The following is a 17,732-nucleotide window of genomic DNA, read 5'->3' on the forward strand; positions in this document are numbered from 1 at the left end:
CATCTCCTGCAAATCCTGTCTTTTGCTTTATTTTAAAGGACTCCAGCTCTCTCCATCTCTTTTGTTCTTCTCTCCATGGCCCATGTGCCACTAGCACCCAGTGACAGCCCTCTGCTCTTGGCAAGGACATGAGGAAATCAGATTTCCTGCAGCACTAATAATGAGTGGGGGCCTTACATAAGCTAATCAACAGCATGTGGTATATGATCATGCAGTTCAGATAACTTTTTTTTTTTGTGACCAGCTGCAGAACTAATCCGAGGGAGGGGGAAAGAATGTCTTCTAAATAGAGAGCCAGGGGTAATGGTTTCTGGAAAGGGGTCCAGGCCTGGGGCTCCTGTTCAGCAGCCTGCATTGTATTTCACTACTGTAATTAAAATGCTACCTTATGCTTCAGTGGCGGGGGTAGGAGTTTTCTTGGGAAAGATTTGACATTCTGGTGTCTGACTCCCTTGAACTGGGGGAGGTTGAGAAAGCAAGCCTTGTAAGTTGAAGAGAAATCTCCATTCTCTGATGCTGGCTGGCCATAGAGTAGGGTCTCTCCTGCAGTGTGGCTGCAGAGCTGACAGGAGTGTCATTTCTGCAGCAGCAGCTGGGAGTGCCTACACTGGCTTCACTTGAGTGCTTGCATGGCTGACAGCTGTGCCACTGCAGCAGGGCTGTGGTTTGTCAGATCTTACAATGCCAGGGCAGCCAGTTTGGGCTGGAGCTGGGAGATCCCCAGGGACAACACAAGTGATACAGTATTAATAGATACAGCAGTAAATCCTGCCCCACTGGGGTGAGGGACTCCTGGGATTGAGTGCTGTTGGGGAACAGGGGAAGGTATAAGCCAGCTCAGGTTTGAGCAGTGCGGCACGAGAGAGCCTATGCCTAGCATAGCTGGCCCTTACAGATCTCGCCCTGCCTCTGGACACTACTGAAGGAAAGCTCCCTATAGTGCCCACATACTAGTCAAGGAAAGCCACAGAGCCCCTGCCTCTGCCATTAGTTTATTTACAAAAAAGTTACAGCCCACAGTGCCTTCCCCTGAGCACCAAGACTTTAAAAATCCATATTTATTCCACACAGGAACAATTCCCCCCTTGCAGCAAAAGCAGCCCATCCCCACATTTGGAACAGGCTGCAGAGGAGAACAGGAGAAGGGGAAGTACAGGCTACACATGGTGGGGTGTGAATACCCCTGCTTCAGCATTAACCCTGGTTTTGTCTCATGGAAGAAACTACAGGAAGCACATGAGCAAGAGCAGGGTACCCCATTTCCTTCTTTTTCAGGCTCTCCCCTCCCTCACAGGGAGGATGGTGCAGTGTATAATAGGGGAAGGTGTATATAGTTATTTAGCATTATTGGCAGATAAACTCACTGCAATGAGAGCTAAGAACAATCCTTACCCTGATCTCTGCAGATGATTGTACCTGCTTCCACCATAACAATGAAATGGGGAAGGCAGATGCCCTGTTGCTGCAATAAGGAACATGCTCCAGAGGTGGTAGCAGGAAAAGCAGGGATGGGGCTTTCTTCTGTCCAAGCCCCCATATAGGTTCCCTAGAGATTTCAGTTCTTGTCTCTCAACACATCTTAACAGGGCCGTCACTCCATGTGTCTCTGCATCCCTAAAGATTTCCTCCTCTGTATCACTCAGGCCCCAATCTGTGCTGCAGGGGCTATTTCAGTGCTGCACAGAATATTGTACAGAGAATGTCAAGTGCTGGAGCTGAGAACGCTGTCCTGGCTCTGGTGTATGTACAGCACCCTGCAGCCTCGGTGCAGACACACTCATGGATGGAGTAAAGGAGCAGGCAGAGCAGAGCAGGCAGGTTTTGCAAGAGAGTTCTTTTTGTTCTGTTAGTTGCTTTGATCACCTCAGTCTCTCATCTTGGAAACAACTGCTATGGGAATGGCTCCAAGTGACACCCAGTAGGCTTGGGAACGTTGGCAGCTTGAGGGCCTGAGGCCCGGTCACTCCTTGAAGCCCTGGATGCTACAGAGAATCCTCTTCTGGTGGCCTGGAAGTGACACCCCCATCTTTTTCAAGTCCCTTAAAGAGATTGGGGGAGGGAGAAGAGAAAGATCAGTTGACTCAATGCTCTTGCTCCTTGTTGACAGGGGAATGGAGTGGCACAGGGCTACCATTCATTCTGTGGAAATCAAACCCTAGGATCAGTTCCTAGGTCCAGGCACTTCTCCCTGCCTTTATCTTAGAGCCTACTGCCCCCCAGTGCCCTCCCCTGTAGTCAATGGATGTTGAGAGCCTACAGCAGGGCTGCATGTCACTACTGCCATCAGACTCAGCAACTTACTCTTCCTGCCGGCATGGGGATGTGGGACGTGAAGGGAGAAAGATGGACACCCATGACACTGGACCTAAATGTCACTGTTGTAACTATCACACATGATACACCAGTTGTCTCCCCCCCCCAAAATAAACCAGCATCTTCCCACGTCCCACTCCTGTGGCTCCTGCCCTTCCTCTAGGCAGATGCTTCCTTAAATTATGTACTTACCATACTCCCCTGGTGCTATGCCCCTCCCATTTCCTGATATCTCCTTACAAGCATGAGGGCTATGCCACCCACGCAGCTTGCTCTGACTCCTTCCTATTGAGCATCAACCGCATGGGCTCTCTGCTGTCCAGGTGGCATGGATGAGCAGCACCTGGTTCAGGCTCCCCATGGACAGAGCAGAGAAGACTGTCAGTTGGCAGAGCCTGCAGAGGAATCTGTCCTCAAAGGTAGGGGAAGTCCTGTTAGACTCAGCTCTGCTCCTTGATGTACTTTCCCCTCTGGGTCTGAGCAGCAGACAGCCCCCTTTCCTGGCAATGGAGTCCCAAGCAGAGCTTTAGCATCTCCAGACCAGACATGCTGTACCTGCAGCAGACTGTGCCTGCCACTGAGAAACTAAAGCTGGTAGAGCACAGAGTGGCTGGCCAGCTGACCGAGAGAGACCATGGACAACATGTCCCTACAGAGCCTCACATTCTGCCTTCCCTGCCTAGCCAGTTCAGAGTCTGATGCAAGCCCCTGCTCCTCCTTTCCAAAGTCCTACATGGCTGGGAACAGGCCTGCTCAGGAGACTGCCTCTCAGTGCTCAAGAAGAACAGCTGCCTGTGGCTGATGGCTGTCCACAATACGTCTGGGAGGACACAGCAGAACCAGAACTCCAGGAGGGCAGAGCAGAAAAGACTCAGCTGGCAGAGCCTATGAGGAGGTGGAGGGCTACAGCTATGGAACAAGCTCCAGGGGATTAGGATGAGTCAGTTTTATCACCTTCCAGGAAAGGGGAAAGCTTCCCCTCTTTGTGACTCCAGAGAGCTGGAAGGGGATGCTATGATCCCCATGGGTAATCTGTGTACTCATTTCTGGAGGTGTGCTCAGATACCACAGGGATGGCTGCATAAGTTTAGTGTGGGTCTCACCCCATGCCCTGCTGGCTCTAAGAGGAGCCAGGTCCACCCAGGAGGACCACAGTGGCTTCTGCTTACTCAGTAGTGAGCTCCAGGATGGATTCCATGGTGTCCAAGCCAGCGGTGCGGAAGTTGATGATATACCGCTTCATGCGGATGGATTCCAGCCATTCTGGGATTGACCTATAAGGGATCCCGTCAGACCCACTGCAGCTGGGGAGCCGCAGCGTCACCCTGGGGACAAAAAGTCATTATCAAGGCAACTACCTTGAACTGAATGCCAGCACCATAAAACTGAAACTTATCTAAAGAGCAAGAGTATCCTCTGCTGGGGCCAGGCAGGTTTGTCTGCTCCCTACACTCCCTGAGCCTTAACTCAGCAACAGTGTCCTGTGCTGGCACCAAAGAGACAGTACTTCCATGTCCTGCACACACAGCCTGGAGGCTCCTCTCCCCTGTGTTGTCAGTGCCCCATCTTCTGGGGAGAGCACCGATGCTGGAGCCAGGAACCAACTGCATTCTCTCCCAGTTCTGCGAAACCTCCCACCCCAGCACCACCTACCTGGGGTCGAAGTCTGCAACAGATCGGAGTAAATGGGGGCTGGAGATGAAATGTTCTAGCTGGCCCTGGATCTCCTGGAAGCGGGGCCGTCGCATGCGATCGTGCGACCAGCAGCCTTTCATGAGCTCATAGAGGATGGATGGGCAGTCCACAGGGGGGGGGAGTCGGTACCCATCCTCTATGCTCTTCATCACCTACACCCAGAAGGGCAGAGAGACTTGTGAACAAATTCTACTCATGGCAGAGACAGAGTAATGACAGAGATTATCAAAGAGGAGCCAGAATGCCTCCCTAGGGAAAGCCATGCGATGGTCACAGAGTTTTGTGGAGCCCTGTGTGATGAAAAGCAGGTGGGGTCACTTCATAAACACCCGTATGGGGGAAGGTTACTGGGCAGCCTAGTGAGGGATCAGGATGCTTGGAGGTGCCAGGGAGCACATTGATAGGTACAATGGGGTTTAAATTGACACTTGTCACTGGGCTCCCATCTCCATACACACATGTTCATCTTTCCAGATGTGAGATATGGGGGTCTATAGTCCTGTCCCAGGATTAGTGGGGAAAGGGTTAACAATCTCTGAGGAAGAATTCAGCGGGATAATCTTGCTGAGGCAGGGAGTGGAGAATAGGGATGATGAGGTAAAATAATTATCCAGAATACTACAAAAGGGTAGTCTGGGTGGGAGGAGACTGAGAGGGGTTTTCAGAGGTGAAGGGAGGAAAAGAGCTTTTCTCTGTACTTATGGTGGCCTTGGCCAGAGTAAGCCATCCTTTATCTTTATATGGGATTATAGCTGAAGAAGCCCTTGCATAACCAACTCTGCTGGGAACAGCCTGCCACGTGGTGTGGGGGAAATATAAGTGTGACACCTCAGAGGGCTGGGTCTTTTTTCCTCGCTCCACTAACATGAATGAGGTTAGGGTAACAAGAGTTTATTCCCCTGTCATACGGCAGGGGTTAGCATACACTGGTGGCAGTGGCTACTCTTAGAGGGGCAGGGGTGCCACGAGCAGGGATTGCAGACAGTGGGTTCCCCAAAGCAGGTGGTCCTGTGTGCCTTCTCCATTCCATTCAGCTTAGGCCCAGCCCTGCCTGCTCAGCACATGACCTCCACGCCAACACCACAGCCTCTCCCTCCCTGTTACCTCCTGATTGGTCATGTCTCCGTAGGGCTTGTCCCCAAAGGACAGCACCTCCCACATGACAATGCCGTAACTCCAGACATCACTGGCTGAGGTGAAGATCCGATGGGCAATGGCCTCGGGTGCTGTCCAGCGGATGGGGATCTTCCCGCCCTGCAGGGAGGGGTCAGAGCACAGCTAGCAGTTACCATCTGGTCATATTTCAGCACTGTTCACCCCAGAGGATCCCGAAGTGCATTACAAAACACATATAACAATGTGCTTGCTTCATCCACCAGTGACATGCAGCCATCGCTGGGCTAAATAAGACAACTTTTTAACAGTGAGTGACAGTTTTGGGGAAAAAATGAAGGAGACTCCTCTATCCAACTGAATCCATAGGGGGAATGCTAGGGAGGTGTCACAGAACCATCCAAGTTGGAATTTGGTCAGGACGCCATAGTTAATTCCGAAAGTTTATACAAAGTGACATAGGTTCTTAACTGACTGCAAATGGTCAGGACTTTGGTTTTACGCCTCACCTAAATGACAGCCACTCCAGCACAGTGCTTACCAGCACCACTCTGAGGTTCATACCGACTCCAGAGGGAAGAGCACCACCTTCTGAGTCACCCACACCCCTCCTTGGAGGTTTCCCATCCAAATCTTCACCTGGCCTGGTCTCCCTTAGCATGAGATCCAGAAGGCTCTCTACCCACAATGTACAATAATTCCATTTAGAAGTTATAAGACCCTGAGGGGCCCCCAGCATTCACACAGGTTGCTGCCATGTCACCTTAGTTTCGTATGTCCCCTCCACATCATTTTCCAATATCCGGGACAGGCCGAAGTCAGACACCTTGCACTGTAGGCTGTGAGTTACCAAGATGTTGCGGGCAGCCAGGTCCCGGTGCACGTAGTTGCGGTCTGAGAGGTAGGTCATGCCTGAGGCAATGCCCTGCAGCATAATTACGAGCTGTACAGAGCTGAACTTCTCCTCGTTCTCCTGCAGGGCAAGGGGGAAGATGTGGCAGTTCAATGATGAGACAGAACACAGCTTTATGCAAGCAAGCAGGCTGGTCAGCTGAGATGGGCTGTTCTGCCCCCCGCCTTCCACCTTCTCCTTTTATTATATTTCTCCCCCCTAAGCATTACACACTGCTACCGCAAAAAGATACACAAAGGAATGTATGACGTTGATTAATATACTTATTTACCATCTTTTATCTACTACAATCCTGGTTCTCAGGCCTTGAGCCCAGGCTAAGAAAGCTTCCCACAGCCACTGTCCCAACAATCAAGTTCTCATGGTTCATAGTGGGGGAGGTTTAGATTGGATATTAGGAAAAACTTTTTCACTAAGAGGGTGGTGAAACACTGGAATGCGTTACCTAGGGAGGTGGTAGAATCTCCTTCCTTAGAAGTTTTTAAGGTCAGGCTTGACAAAGCCCTGGCTGGGATGATTTAACTGGGAATTGGTCCTGCTTCAAGCAGGGGGTTGGACTAGATGACCTTCTGGGGTCCCTTCCAACCCTGATATTCTATGATTCTATGATATCTAGCCCTTGTCCTTGGGTAGAGCAATGTGTGCATTGCTTCTACAAAACAGTCAGGGTGTGCCCTGCCTGCTTCCAGGTGGAATAACTAAACATGAACCCTTCAGGAAGAAACAGGTCCCATCAAGTCACTGGAGTCTGCAGATTCTTGGCTAGCGGGCTTACCAGTTCGCAAGGGGACTAGCAAACATCACAGGTGAGAGGATCAGAAGGGAGGAAGGAGAGCCCTCTGGAATCATATACAGGGATCTGCAGTTCATTCCCCAGCAGGGAAAGCCCTTGGACAATAAACAGTCTGAATGGGATCCAGCCTCAGCTGCTGCAACTGCGGGAGCAATTCCCAGCAAACAGAGCTCTCTGTGAGTGGAAGTGGCCAAGTTGGCCTAGTTTCCCTGCCCCTCAGCACAGGCAATGGCTGGCAAATGCCAACAGCATACAAACACATTACAAACTCCTGTCCCTCACCCGGAGGAACGTGTCCAGGGCACCATTCTCCATATACTCAGTGATGATCATCATTGGCTTCCCTGGGGCAAGAGGAAAAAACAGCATCACCCACACTGCACCCCTCTCTGCTACAGGACCCACCGTGAGCCACCTGGCTCCCTTACTCACAAAGCAGCATGACTCCTCACCTCCTCTTCACCCTGCAGTGCCCTTCACCCCACACCCCCAACTTGGAGCCCAGCCCCAGCCAGCTCCCTGCCTTCCCCCCTCACACCTCCAGAGATGAATTCATACCTTTCCTCTCCTCATGCCCACAGGAGACACATCCCTATTCCTCACTCCCCCACCATCCCTACTGGGGGCTCTCATGATGGTGTCCCCCAACTCTCACAGAGCTACATCCCTCTCTCTGCCACAGGCTAACATGATGGTAGTCTTCCTCTCCCCCCTGCACAGGCTAGTGGGCAGCACTCTCTCCTCCTCTGGCTCTCACAGGAATATTGCTGTTCTATCCCCACCCTGGACTCACACAGCACTGCCCATCACTGCCCATCCCACATGGGATCTTACGCTTGGTGACAACCCCCTCCAGGCGCACGATGTTGTGGTGATTGAACTGGCCCATGATTGTTGCCTCACGCAGAAAATTCCACCACTGAGAGTCCGAATACGTTGACTTCAGGGTTTTGATGGCAACCACAATACGCTCCTTCCCTGGCAGGCGTAGGGTGCCGCGATAGACCTCCCCGAACTCCCCTGCGGCACCACCAGAGACAGGAGGTTACTGGGGAATGCAGGAATAGGGGCAGCAGGCAAGGGGAGGTGTGAGGGGGAAACCCAGGAATGAGGGCATGGAGCCAGCCCCAACGAGACTCACCCTCCCCGATAACATTCTCCATGGTGACATAGGCCACATCTAGTTCCTTGGTGAACTCCAAGACCCCCCTGCTCGGGTCCTCATAGGGCTGTAGATCCACATAGGGCTTCAACCAGACCTTCTCCTCTATGGCAAAGGGAAACAGAGAGAAATAAACACCCTATCACCAAGATTCCTGGGCGAATCAGCTGGCAATCGTATGTGGAAAACCAGAGCCATTAAGGGAAGAAACAAACTAATGTAGAAAGTGCTGACAGCCAAGGAAGCTCATCCAGAGCCAGGGCCCTCCAGTCTCTCTCATTAAGAATGTCTGACCCACCCCAGACCTCCTCCTGAACCCGCTGCCCTCTCTCCCAGCAGAGCTCCCCTCCCCTTCCTGGCTTTGGATTTCACCTCGGTCGAAGGCTGAGATGTCATAGTCTGGCCGTGCTTGGTGACAACGGGCTTTCCTGGAAGACATAGATAGACGGTCATCATTAAACCTGAACGATTAGCAGAGCAACAGGACACTAAGGCAAAGGCAAGAACAGACGTCTCGGAGTCCTTTCCCCAGCTGGTCAGGATCAGGGCTCCATGCACTCTGCAGCAGTGTGGATTCAAGTGCTGCACCCACTTCCTGTGTTCTGATGACGAAGGTGCAAAATACCGGAGCAGCTTCATTTACGCTTAAAACTGAGGTTTTAACTCACTACGCATGGGAATGAACAATACCATTGCACAGGGCCCAGGGAAGTTACTTAGAGATTAAAATCCATTAATTTACATTGTCCCCACACTTCTAGTTTTCAGTGTGCCACAGGTCCTTCTACTGACAACATATAATGGCATCATAGAGAAGCTGGAGAATTTAGTAGCTGAGCTGGCCTGGGGACAGCTGTGGGAGGTGGCATATGGGAGATTGAGATCATGGATATGAACATGAGCTGGATGTTTCTGCTGAAGTGATCAGTACTGAAATAAGTTACCCGTGCTATGTAAATTATTGCATAACAACAACAAACTGTCACAGCTAACACTCTCTTAATAGAAACAGAGCAGTTCACACCTCTGAGTTATTGTTCAGGCTGTCTGCAGACCCAGTCGCAGCACCACTTACATTTGGTTCACATTCTCAAGATTTTCTTTGCAACCAGGAGAGGCAGACCCATAATTAATAGGGGGTGGAGTTTGCTGCAATTTCTGCAGCTGCAGAATACATAGGCCCTTGTGAAAATGCACAAGACTGCCGGCCTCAAACCGCTGCTCTTCTAGTTCAGACTATGAACTTTACAATCTTTAGTGGCTAAAATGTCACAGACTTAATCAGCTCCTGCTTCCTTCCTCCTGAAAGAGCTCCCCTTCACATCCAAACATGAGCAGACAACATCAGCTTTCTATGGCAGGGGGTGGGCAGGGCCAGGGTTAGAATTTGGAGTCCACCATCCCAAACCTGTTCTGTCCCCCTGCAATGCATGAAATGGCACCCTGACAAAGATAATGCCATCACAGTGCCAGATCACAAAGGGGCAGTGTCCAAGCAGGGCCAGTGCAACCACTAGGCAAACTAGGCGGCCACCTAGGGCGCCAACTGGTTGGGAGTGGCTAAAAGCACGCTCTGGAGAGGCGGTGGAGTGGAGGTGAGCTGGGGTAGGGGGGCGTGGGGAGGGCTGCCTGCAGCTAGTAATGGGGCGGGAGGGGCTCGGCGCACAGGAGAACCACTCCCAACCCCAGCTCACCTCTGCTCCACCTCCTCCCCTGAGCATGCCAACCCGCTCTGCTTCTCTCAAACAGCTGATTGGCACCGCAAGCCTGGGAGGTGAGAGAAGCGGAATGGTGGTGGCGTGCTCGGGGAGGAGGCGGAGCAGAGGTGAGCTGGGGTGGGGAGCTGCCGCACAGACTCCCTGGGCCAAGGGGGGTGGGCCGGGGAACTGCCGCATGGCTCCCCGGGCCAAGGGGAGGAGGAGCTGCCGCAAGGCTCCCCAGGCCGCGGGGAGGGAGTGGGGTAGGGAGCTGCTGCATGGCTCCCCAGGCCGAGGGGAGGTAGGGAGGGGTGCGGGGAGCTGCCGCACGGCTTCCGGGGCGGGTGGGTGCACGGTGGAAGTTTCGCCTAGGGTGTGAAACTTCCTTGCATTGGCCCTGTGTCCAAGAGGAAATAGGATAGTGGGGAAAGCCACTACTCCTTTCTCAGTTGTCAGCAGTGAGTGCCAACCCCACAGACCTATCATGCAAACCTCATGCCAGCCCTGCAAGTCACCTTCTACAGCATGAGCACATTGTCAATGCAAATGGGTAAGTCCCTCAGTACACCGTCAAACCACAACTGTCTCCTTCCAGCTGGCCATGGCCTCCCATCCTTCCTTCCATCTCTAACCAGTCACCCCCAACTTCTATCCGTTCTGCTCCCCAATGAACAGCCAAGCCTCACCATCACACTGCCCGGCTCCTCTCTCCACAGCTCGTCCCTCACCATACCACCCAGCCCACCCCCCCCTTTTAACCCAAGAAGGGGCTGAGTTTACCTTTGTGTGAAGACGAAGATTCCCACAACCAGCCCAATAAACAGTAGGATTCCAAAGACAATGGAGACAAGCACCCCGCCAGATGGAGCCCCGGTGTCTGCGGGATAGAACGACAGTCACATGCTTTCCCCACACAAATGCAAAAGACCAGCACTCCCCTCCCCAGGTTGTGGTGACTGCGAATGTAACAGCCAGCCGGTCTAACAGATGGTGCTGAACGAGCCATGGCCATCTGCCCTCCCTAGTGCTGGGCAATAGCATAGAACTACAAGTGGCTAGAAATACCAGTAGTGTCATTTCAGGGAACATGGGAATGGGAGCAGGGAAGGAATAGCGCTGACACATCCTGAGGTGTGGCCATCAGCCAGACTGGACTCCCAGTGTATAATTATTACCCATGTACATAGTGCATAGCCACATGGCACTTTGAGTGTAAAAGCCAGCAGGTTTGGGCCAAATACCATTATTATTGTTATTTCACATGTTGGATGAATAAAATTCACCTTCAAATGGATGTCTGGATGAATCCCAGCTAAGATCCTGATATTCAGCTCCAACTGAATTATTTTTCCAAATACTTTCAGATACCAAATATTTCCGCTCCCTCCTTCTCAGCTGTTTGTACCTACCCACTTTGCATTAGACCCTTCGTTCTGCTCAGGAATGAAGTCAGGGAGCCTGGCACACAGGAGGCTTGAGTCTCCAAAGGAGTCTAGCTTGCCTTCTTCCCCACTCATGCAATCTGTCCTGAAAAATTGACATTTTCCTCCACCTTCTGCACACATTCATCAAACTCTGAGCTTGGTCCTGAGGCCAATTAGTTCATTGGCAGTTGCTGGGTACTGAGCACTTTTGAAAATCCAGCAGATGACTAATTATGGATTTGGGAGCCTAACTGCAGGCTCCTGTTTTTAAAATATTGGTCCTAGTTTCTGTCTTGCAACGGGGTTTGTGTCCGGTTTGTTTGGATAAAGCAGATTCTCTTCTCCATTCAGATTCTTGAGGCAGAGCAATTCTAGTCCACAACAGCCCATGCATGTTTATCACAACAAGAGCTACGTGACTAAGAGAGCTGGGTGAATTATATTAACTGAATCACTTACCTGACACAACTTCTCAACTCTATTATTTGATTTTTTTTTATTATTGTTTTTTACCCAGTTCTAATAACACCACTATTCTTTAGAAAATTTAACTAGTGGGACATTTGGGGAAACACCCAGGAGAAAGAAAAACAGGAAATTCCTAGACAAAGAAGAACTAAGGGAGAATGAAGGATGAGACAATATTTCACTCACAACCAATGCTAGCTAGACCACTAATTCAAAAGCCAAACAAAAAGCGTTAGAGCTAGTGGCAGCAGTGTGACATTAAGGAAGAGAAAGTTTAGGCTGAATGTCAGGACACTATGTTGAGATCTGTGAGTCTGTGGAATTGTCTCCAAAAGGGATTGAGAGGGAGACCCTTCATATAGGATGTAGGGAACAATCCTGCACTGACCTGGGGCTGGGGGTGAGAGGCCTGTGAGAGACAGGGTGCCTCCCCTATCACGTGGTGTCTGCAGCACTAATCGCTACACTCTGCGCTCTCAGGGAGACCTCCCTTCCTTCACCTACCTTGTTCCAGCTTGTAGCTGAGTTCACAACCAGAATCATGCTCAGGGGCCAGGTAAAATGCGGCAGGACTTGGCCCCAGATAACAAGAATCCCAAAAGTACTATTCGTCTGTTCTTTTCTTCCACAACTCTATGTGTTGGGGGAAGAACCTAGGGCATAAGTGGGAAGCCCCTGCAACCCACCAATCAGATAGAGGGAAGCTGTGCCTCACCTGGCGGGAGGGTGCGAAACTCCTGTTCCTGGGAGAAGGGGCCAGGGCCTAGGGGCGTGATGGAGCGCACACGGAGCAGGTAGGCTGTGTCCGGCTGCAGGTCCCTCAGAGTGACATTGGGTTCATGGAATTGCTTCACTGTGTAGTGTGCATCCTCTCCCTGTGGGGGCCAGACAACAGATAACAGCTAACACACACATAGAAACAGAGAACATAAGAACGGCCATAATGGGTCAGACCAAAGGTCCATCTAGCCCAGTATCCTGTCTTCCGAGAGTGGCCAATGCCAGGTGCCCCAGAGGGAATGAACAGAACAGGTAATCATCAAGTGATCCACCCCCTGTCGCCCATTCCCAGCTTCTGGCAAAAACACAGCCATTGATGGACCATGAACTTATCTATGAACTTATCTAATTCTTTTTTGAACCCTGTTATAGTCTTGGCTTTCACAACATCCTCTGGCAAGGAGTTCCACAGGTTGACTGTGCATTGTGTGAAGAAATACTTCCTTTTGTTTGTTTTAAACCTGCTGCTTATTAATTCCATTTGGTGACTCCTAGTTCTTGTGTTATGAGAAGGAGTAAATAACACTATCTTATGTACTTTCTCCACACCAGTCATGATTTTATAGACCTCAATCATATCCCCTCTTAGTCGTCTCTTTTCCAAGCTGAAAAGTCCCAGTCTTATTAATCTCTCCTCATATGGCAGCTGTTCCATACCCCTAATCATTTTTGTTGCCCTTTTCTGAACCTTTTTCAATTCCAATATATCTTTTTTGACTTGGGGTGACCATATCTACATGCAGTATTCAGGATGTGGGCATACCATGGATTTATAAAGAGGCAATATGATATTTTCTGTCTTATTATCTATCCCTTTCTTAATGATTCCCAACATTCTGTTCGCTTTTTTGACTGCTGCTGCACACTGAGTGTATGTTTTCCGAGAACTATCCACAATGACTCCACAATCTCTTTCTTGAGTGGTAACAGCCAATTTAGACCCCATTACTGTATATGTATAGTTGGGATTATGTTTTCCAATGTGCATTACTTTGCATTTATCAACATTGAATTTCATCTGCCATTTTGTTGTCCAGTCACCCAGTTTTGAGAGATCCTTCTATAACTCTTTGCAGTCTGCCTTTGACTTAACTATCTTGAGCAATTTTGTATAATCTGCAAATTTTGCCACCTCACTGTTTATCTCTTTTTCCAGATCATTTATTAATATGTTGAATAGGACTGGGCCCAATACAGACCCCTGGGGGACACCACTATTTACCTCTCTCCATTCTGAAAACTGACCATTTATTCCTCCCTTTGTTTCCTATCTTTTAACCAGTTACCAATCCATGAGAGGACCTTCCCTCTTATCCCATGACAGCTTACTTTGCTTAAGAGCCTTTGGTGAGGGACCCTATCATAGGCTTTCTGAAAATCTAAGTACACTATATCCACTGGATCTCCCTTGACCATATGCTTGGTGACCCCCTCAAAGAACTCAAGTGGATTGGTGAGGCATTATTTCCCTTTACAAAAACCATGTTGACTCTTCCCCAACAAATTATGTTCATCTGTATGTCTGACAGTTTTGTTCTTTACTATAGTTTCAACCAGTTTGCCCAGCACTGAAGTCAGGCTTACCGGCCTGTAATTGCTGGGATCACCTCTGGAGCCCTTTTTAAAAACTGGCGTCACATTAGCTATCCTCCAATCATTTGGTACAGAAGCTGATTTAAATGAAAGGTTACAGACTACAGTTAGTAGTTCTGCAATTTCACATTTGAGTTCCTTCAGAACTCTTGAGTGAATACCATCTGGTCCTGGTGACTTATTACTGTTTAGTTTATCAATTTGTTCCAAAACTTCCTCTAATGACACCTCAATTAGGGACAATTCCCCAGATTTGTCGCCTAAAAAGAATGGCTCAGGTTTGGGAATCTCCCTCACATCCTCAGCCGTGAAGACCGATGCAAAGAATTCATTTAGTTTCTCCGCAATGGCCTTATTGTCCTTGAGTGCTCCTTTAGCATCTCGATCGTCCAGTGGCGCCATTGTTTGTTTAACAGGCTTCCTGCTTCTGATGTACTTAAACATTTTTTTGCTATTTCTTCTTGAGTGTTTGGCTAGCTGTTCTTTTTTTGGTCTTCCTAATTATATGTTTACATTTCATTTGCTAGAGTTTATGTTCCTTTCTATTTTCCTCGCTAGGATTTAACTTCCACTTTTTAAAGGATGCCTTTTTGCCTCTCACTCCTTCTTCTACTTTGTTGTTTAGCCACAGTGGCACTTTTTTGGTTCTCTTACCATGTTTTTAATTTGGGGTATACATTTAGGTTAAGCCTGTATTGTGGTGTCTTAAAAACTTTCTATGCAGCTTGCAGGGATTTCACTTTTGGTGCTGTATCTTTTAATTTCTATTTAATTAACCTTCTTATTTTTGTGTAGTTCCCCATTCTGAAATTAAATGCTACAGTGTGGGGCTGCTGTGGTGTTTTCCCTGCCACAGGGATCTTAAGTTTAATTATATTATGGTCACTATTACCAAGCGGTCCAGCTATATTCACCTCTTGGACCAGATCCTGTGCTCCACTTAGGACTAAATTAAGAATTGCCTCTCTTCTCGTGGGTTCCAAGCTCAATGGGTAGTGATCAATGACTCGATGTCTAGTTGGCAGCCAGCATCAAGTGGAGTGCCCCAGGGGTTGGTCCTGGGGCCGGTTTTGTTCAGATCTTCATTAATGATCTGTATGATGGGATGGACTGCACCCTCAGCAAGTTCATGGATGACACTAAGCTGGGAGGAGAGGAAGATACACTGGAGGGTAGGGATAGGGTCCAGAGGGACCTAGACAAATTGGAGGATTGGGCCAAAAGAAATCTGATGAGGTTCAACAAGGACAAGTGCAGAGTCCTGCACTTAGGACGGAAGAATTGTATGCACTGCTACAGGCTGGGCACCGACTGGCTAAGTGGCAATTCTGCAGAAAAGGACCTGGGGATTACAGTGGACAAGAAGCTGGATAGCAGTCAACAGTGTGCCCTTATTGCCAAGAAGGCTAACGGCATATTGGGCTGCATTAGTAGGAGCGTTGCCAGCAGATCGAGGGAAGTGATTATTCCCTTCTATTTGGCACTGGTGAGGCCACATCTGGAGTACTGTGTCCAGTTTTGGGTCCCCCTCTACAGAAATGATGTGGACACATTGGAGAGAGTCCAGCAGAGGGCAGCAAAAATGATTAGGGGCCTGGGGCACATGACTTATGAGGAGAGGCTGAGGGAATTGGGCTTATTTAATCTGAAGAAGAGAAGAGGGAGGGAGGATTTGACAGCAGCCTTCAACTACCTGAAGGGGGTTTCCAAAGAATCATAGAATGTTAGGGTTGGAAGAGATCTCCTGAGGTCATCTAGTCCAATCCCCTGCTCAAAACAGGACCAACACCAACTAAATCATCCCAGCCAAGGCTTTTAGAGGTTGTTCTCAGTGGTGGAAGATGACTGATCAAGGAGTAATGGTCTCAAGTTGCAGTGTGGGAGGGCTAGGTTGGATATTAGGAAAAACTATTTCACTAGGAGGTTAGTGAAGTACTGGAATGGGTTGGTGAAGCACTGGAATACCTAGGGAGGTGGTGGAATCTCCATCCTTAGACTTTTTTAAGGCCCAGCTTGACAAAGTCCTGGCTGTGATGATTTATTTGGGGTTGGTCCTGCTTTGAGCAGGGGTTTGGACTAGATGACCTCCTGAGGTCTCTTCCAACCCTAATCTTCTATGATTCTATGACTAGCTGCTCCAAGAAGCAGTCATTTAAGATGTCAAGAAACTGTAACTCTGCATCCCATCCTGACGTGACATGTACCCAATCAATATGGGGATAGTTGAAATCCCCCATTATTAATGAGTTTTTTATTTTAATAGTTTCTCTAATCTCCCTGAGAATTTCACAGCCACCCTCACATCCTGGTCAGGTGGTCGGTAATAGATCCCTACTGCTATATTCTTATGATTAGAACAGGGAATTACTATCCATAGAGATTCTATGGTAGAGTTTGGTTCATTTAAGATTTTTACTTCATTTGATTCTACACTTTCTTTCACATATAGTGCCACTCCCCGACCAGCAAGACCTGTTCTGTCCTTCCGATATATTTTGTACCCTGGTATTACTGTGTCCCATTGATTACACTCATTCCACCAAGTTTCTGTGATGCCTATTATATCAATATACTCATTTAAAATGAGGCACTCTAGTTCACCCATCTTATTATTTCGACTCCTAGCATATTATTGAGACATCTAGAGGAGGAAAGTTTCTGAGTGTCACAAACAAAAAGCAGAAGAGACACAGGTAAGGAGCAGAGAGGAGGTGCCTCTCACCTTCTCAAAGTACATGACCTCGTACTGCACTGAGCTCCGGCTGCGGTGCCGTGGGGCTGGCCAAGACACAGACAGGCTGCTGTCATCACGTTGGGTGAGAGTCAGGTGGGACACCGTTACTGGAGCTACAGGGGAGAGCAATGGCATGAAACAGAAATTGATGAGAACACAGACTAAACCCACTCCATCCTCCCAGGCTCTGTGTGGCCCCTTTGCCCAGATTACAGCTTCTCCCATTGCTGCCCCTGCTGAGCTTCCAGTACTGCATTCAGCTCATCCTTTTCTGGTGTGCCTGAGGGTAAGCCAGGGGTTCAATAGTAAATCATTGCTGATGGCAAGGGCACTTCAGCTGTGATTTTGTTGTATTTTTGAAACATCATCCACACCCACTGTAGCTCTATTAATGCAGCATCAAGGTGAAGACTTTAAATGCAGAAAGGAATTTCCATAGGTAGGGCTCCTACAGCAACATGAAAACACCCTCACTTAACACCATACAGCTCTGACAAGTGACAGTGAAATGCCATTGTGAGACTTCACATTTATCATCTCTCAGCTAGTCCAGGGCAAACGTGTTCTGTTTAGGTGTGAAAACATGGTCCCCTAATGGCAGCATTGTGAATTATCCTGGGATCCAAGAGTCAAGCCACACTCTTTCCATGTCTCACACCATCATTGGTGGATAAGTGAGTGGCGAGGTAGGAACCTGCACTTGTGAATGTCCTGACTTCAGTGTGTTTAAAGGCTCTATTTGCACCAAGATGTTGTGGTTTGTTTGTTGCATATATCGGGCAGGGAGGTGTCTCTCTCTACAGGCCCAGTTCGGTACTGTTACATGGGGGCAGTTCCCATTGCCTTGCGGCTGTGTAACGGAGAGCAGACTTGGGCCCCATCATGACTGCAAAGCGCCTTGTGAACTTACTGCTTTTTCTGAGTGATTATTACAGCCACTACTTTGGTTTATAAACAGAACAGGAAAGTGACTGACAGAGACAGCGGCAGAGCTTAGATGCCAGAGCTACAGGCACCTTAGAAGAGACTCAGTCAATAGGCAGAAGG

At 49.1% G+C, this 17,732-nt stretch overlaps 1 protein-coding gene across 1 annotated transcript in view; it reads right to left on the bottom strand.

The window, feature by feature from the left end:
- Positions 1 to 1,960: 1,960 nt before the first annotated feature.
- EPHA1 (EPH receptor A1) overlaps positions 1,961 to 17,732 on the bottom strand; it is a 61,518-nt gene continuing 45,746 nt past the window's right edge. Inside the window, exons 7-18 of the mRNA XM_077807358.1 lie at positions 16,674 to 16,798; positions 12,294 to 12,453; positions 10,467 to 10,563; positions 8,362 to 8,417; positions 7,969 to 8,094; positions 7,662 to 7,847; positions 7,110 to 7,171; positions 5,885 to 6,094; positions 5,113 to 5,262; positions 3,967 to 4,160; positions 3,483 to 3,638; positions 1,961 to 2,039 (exon numbers count right to left, since the gene is read on the bottom strand). Coding sequence (XP_077663484.1) covers positions 1,961 to 2,039; positions 3,483 to 3,638; positions 3,967 to 4,160; positions 5,113 to 5,262; positions 5,885 to 6,094; positions 7,110 to 7,171; positions 7,662 to 7,847; positions 7,969 to 8,094; positions 8,362 to 8,417; positions 10,467 to 10,563; positions 12,294 to 12,453; positions 16,674 to 16,798 — 1,601 coding nt within the window. The remainder of the gene's footprint in view (positions 2,040 to 3,482; positions 3,639 to 3,966; positions 4,161 to 5,112; positions 5,263 to 5,884; positions 6,095 to 7,109; positions 7,172 to 7,661; positions 7,848 to 7,968; positions 8,095 to 8,361; positions 8,418 to 10,466; positions 10,564 to 12,293; positions 12,454 to 16,673; positions 16,799 to 17,732) is intronic.

This window comes from Eretmochelys imbricata, chromosome 1 (assembly GCF_965152235.1).
Source record: "Eretmochelys imbricata isolate rEreImb1 chromosome 1, rEreImb1.hap1, whole genome shotgun sequence".
NCBI classification, from domain to species: Eukaryota; Metazoa; Chordata; order Testudines; family Cheloniidae; genus Eretmochelys; species Eretmochelys imbricata.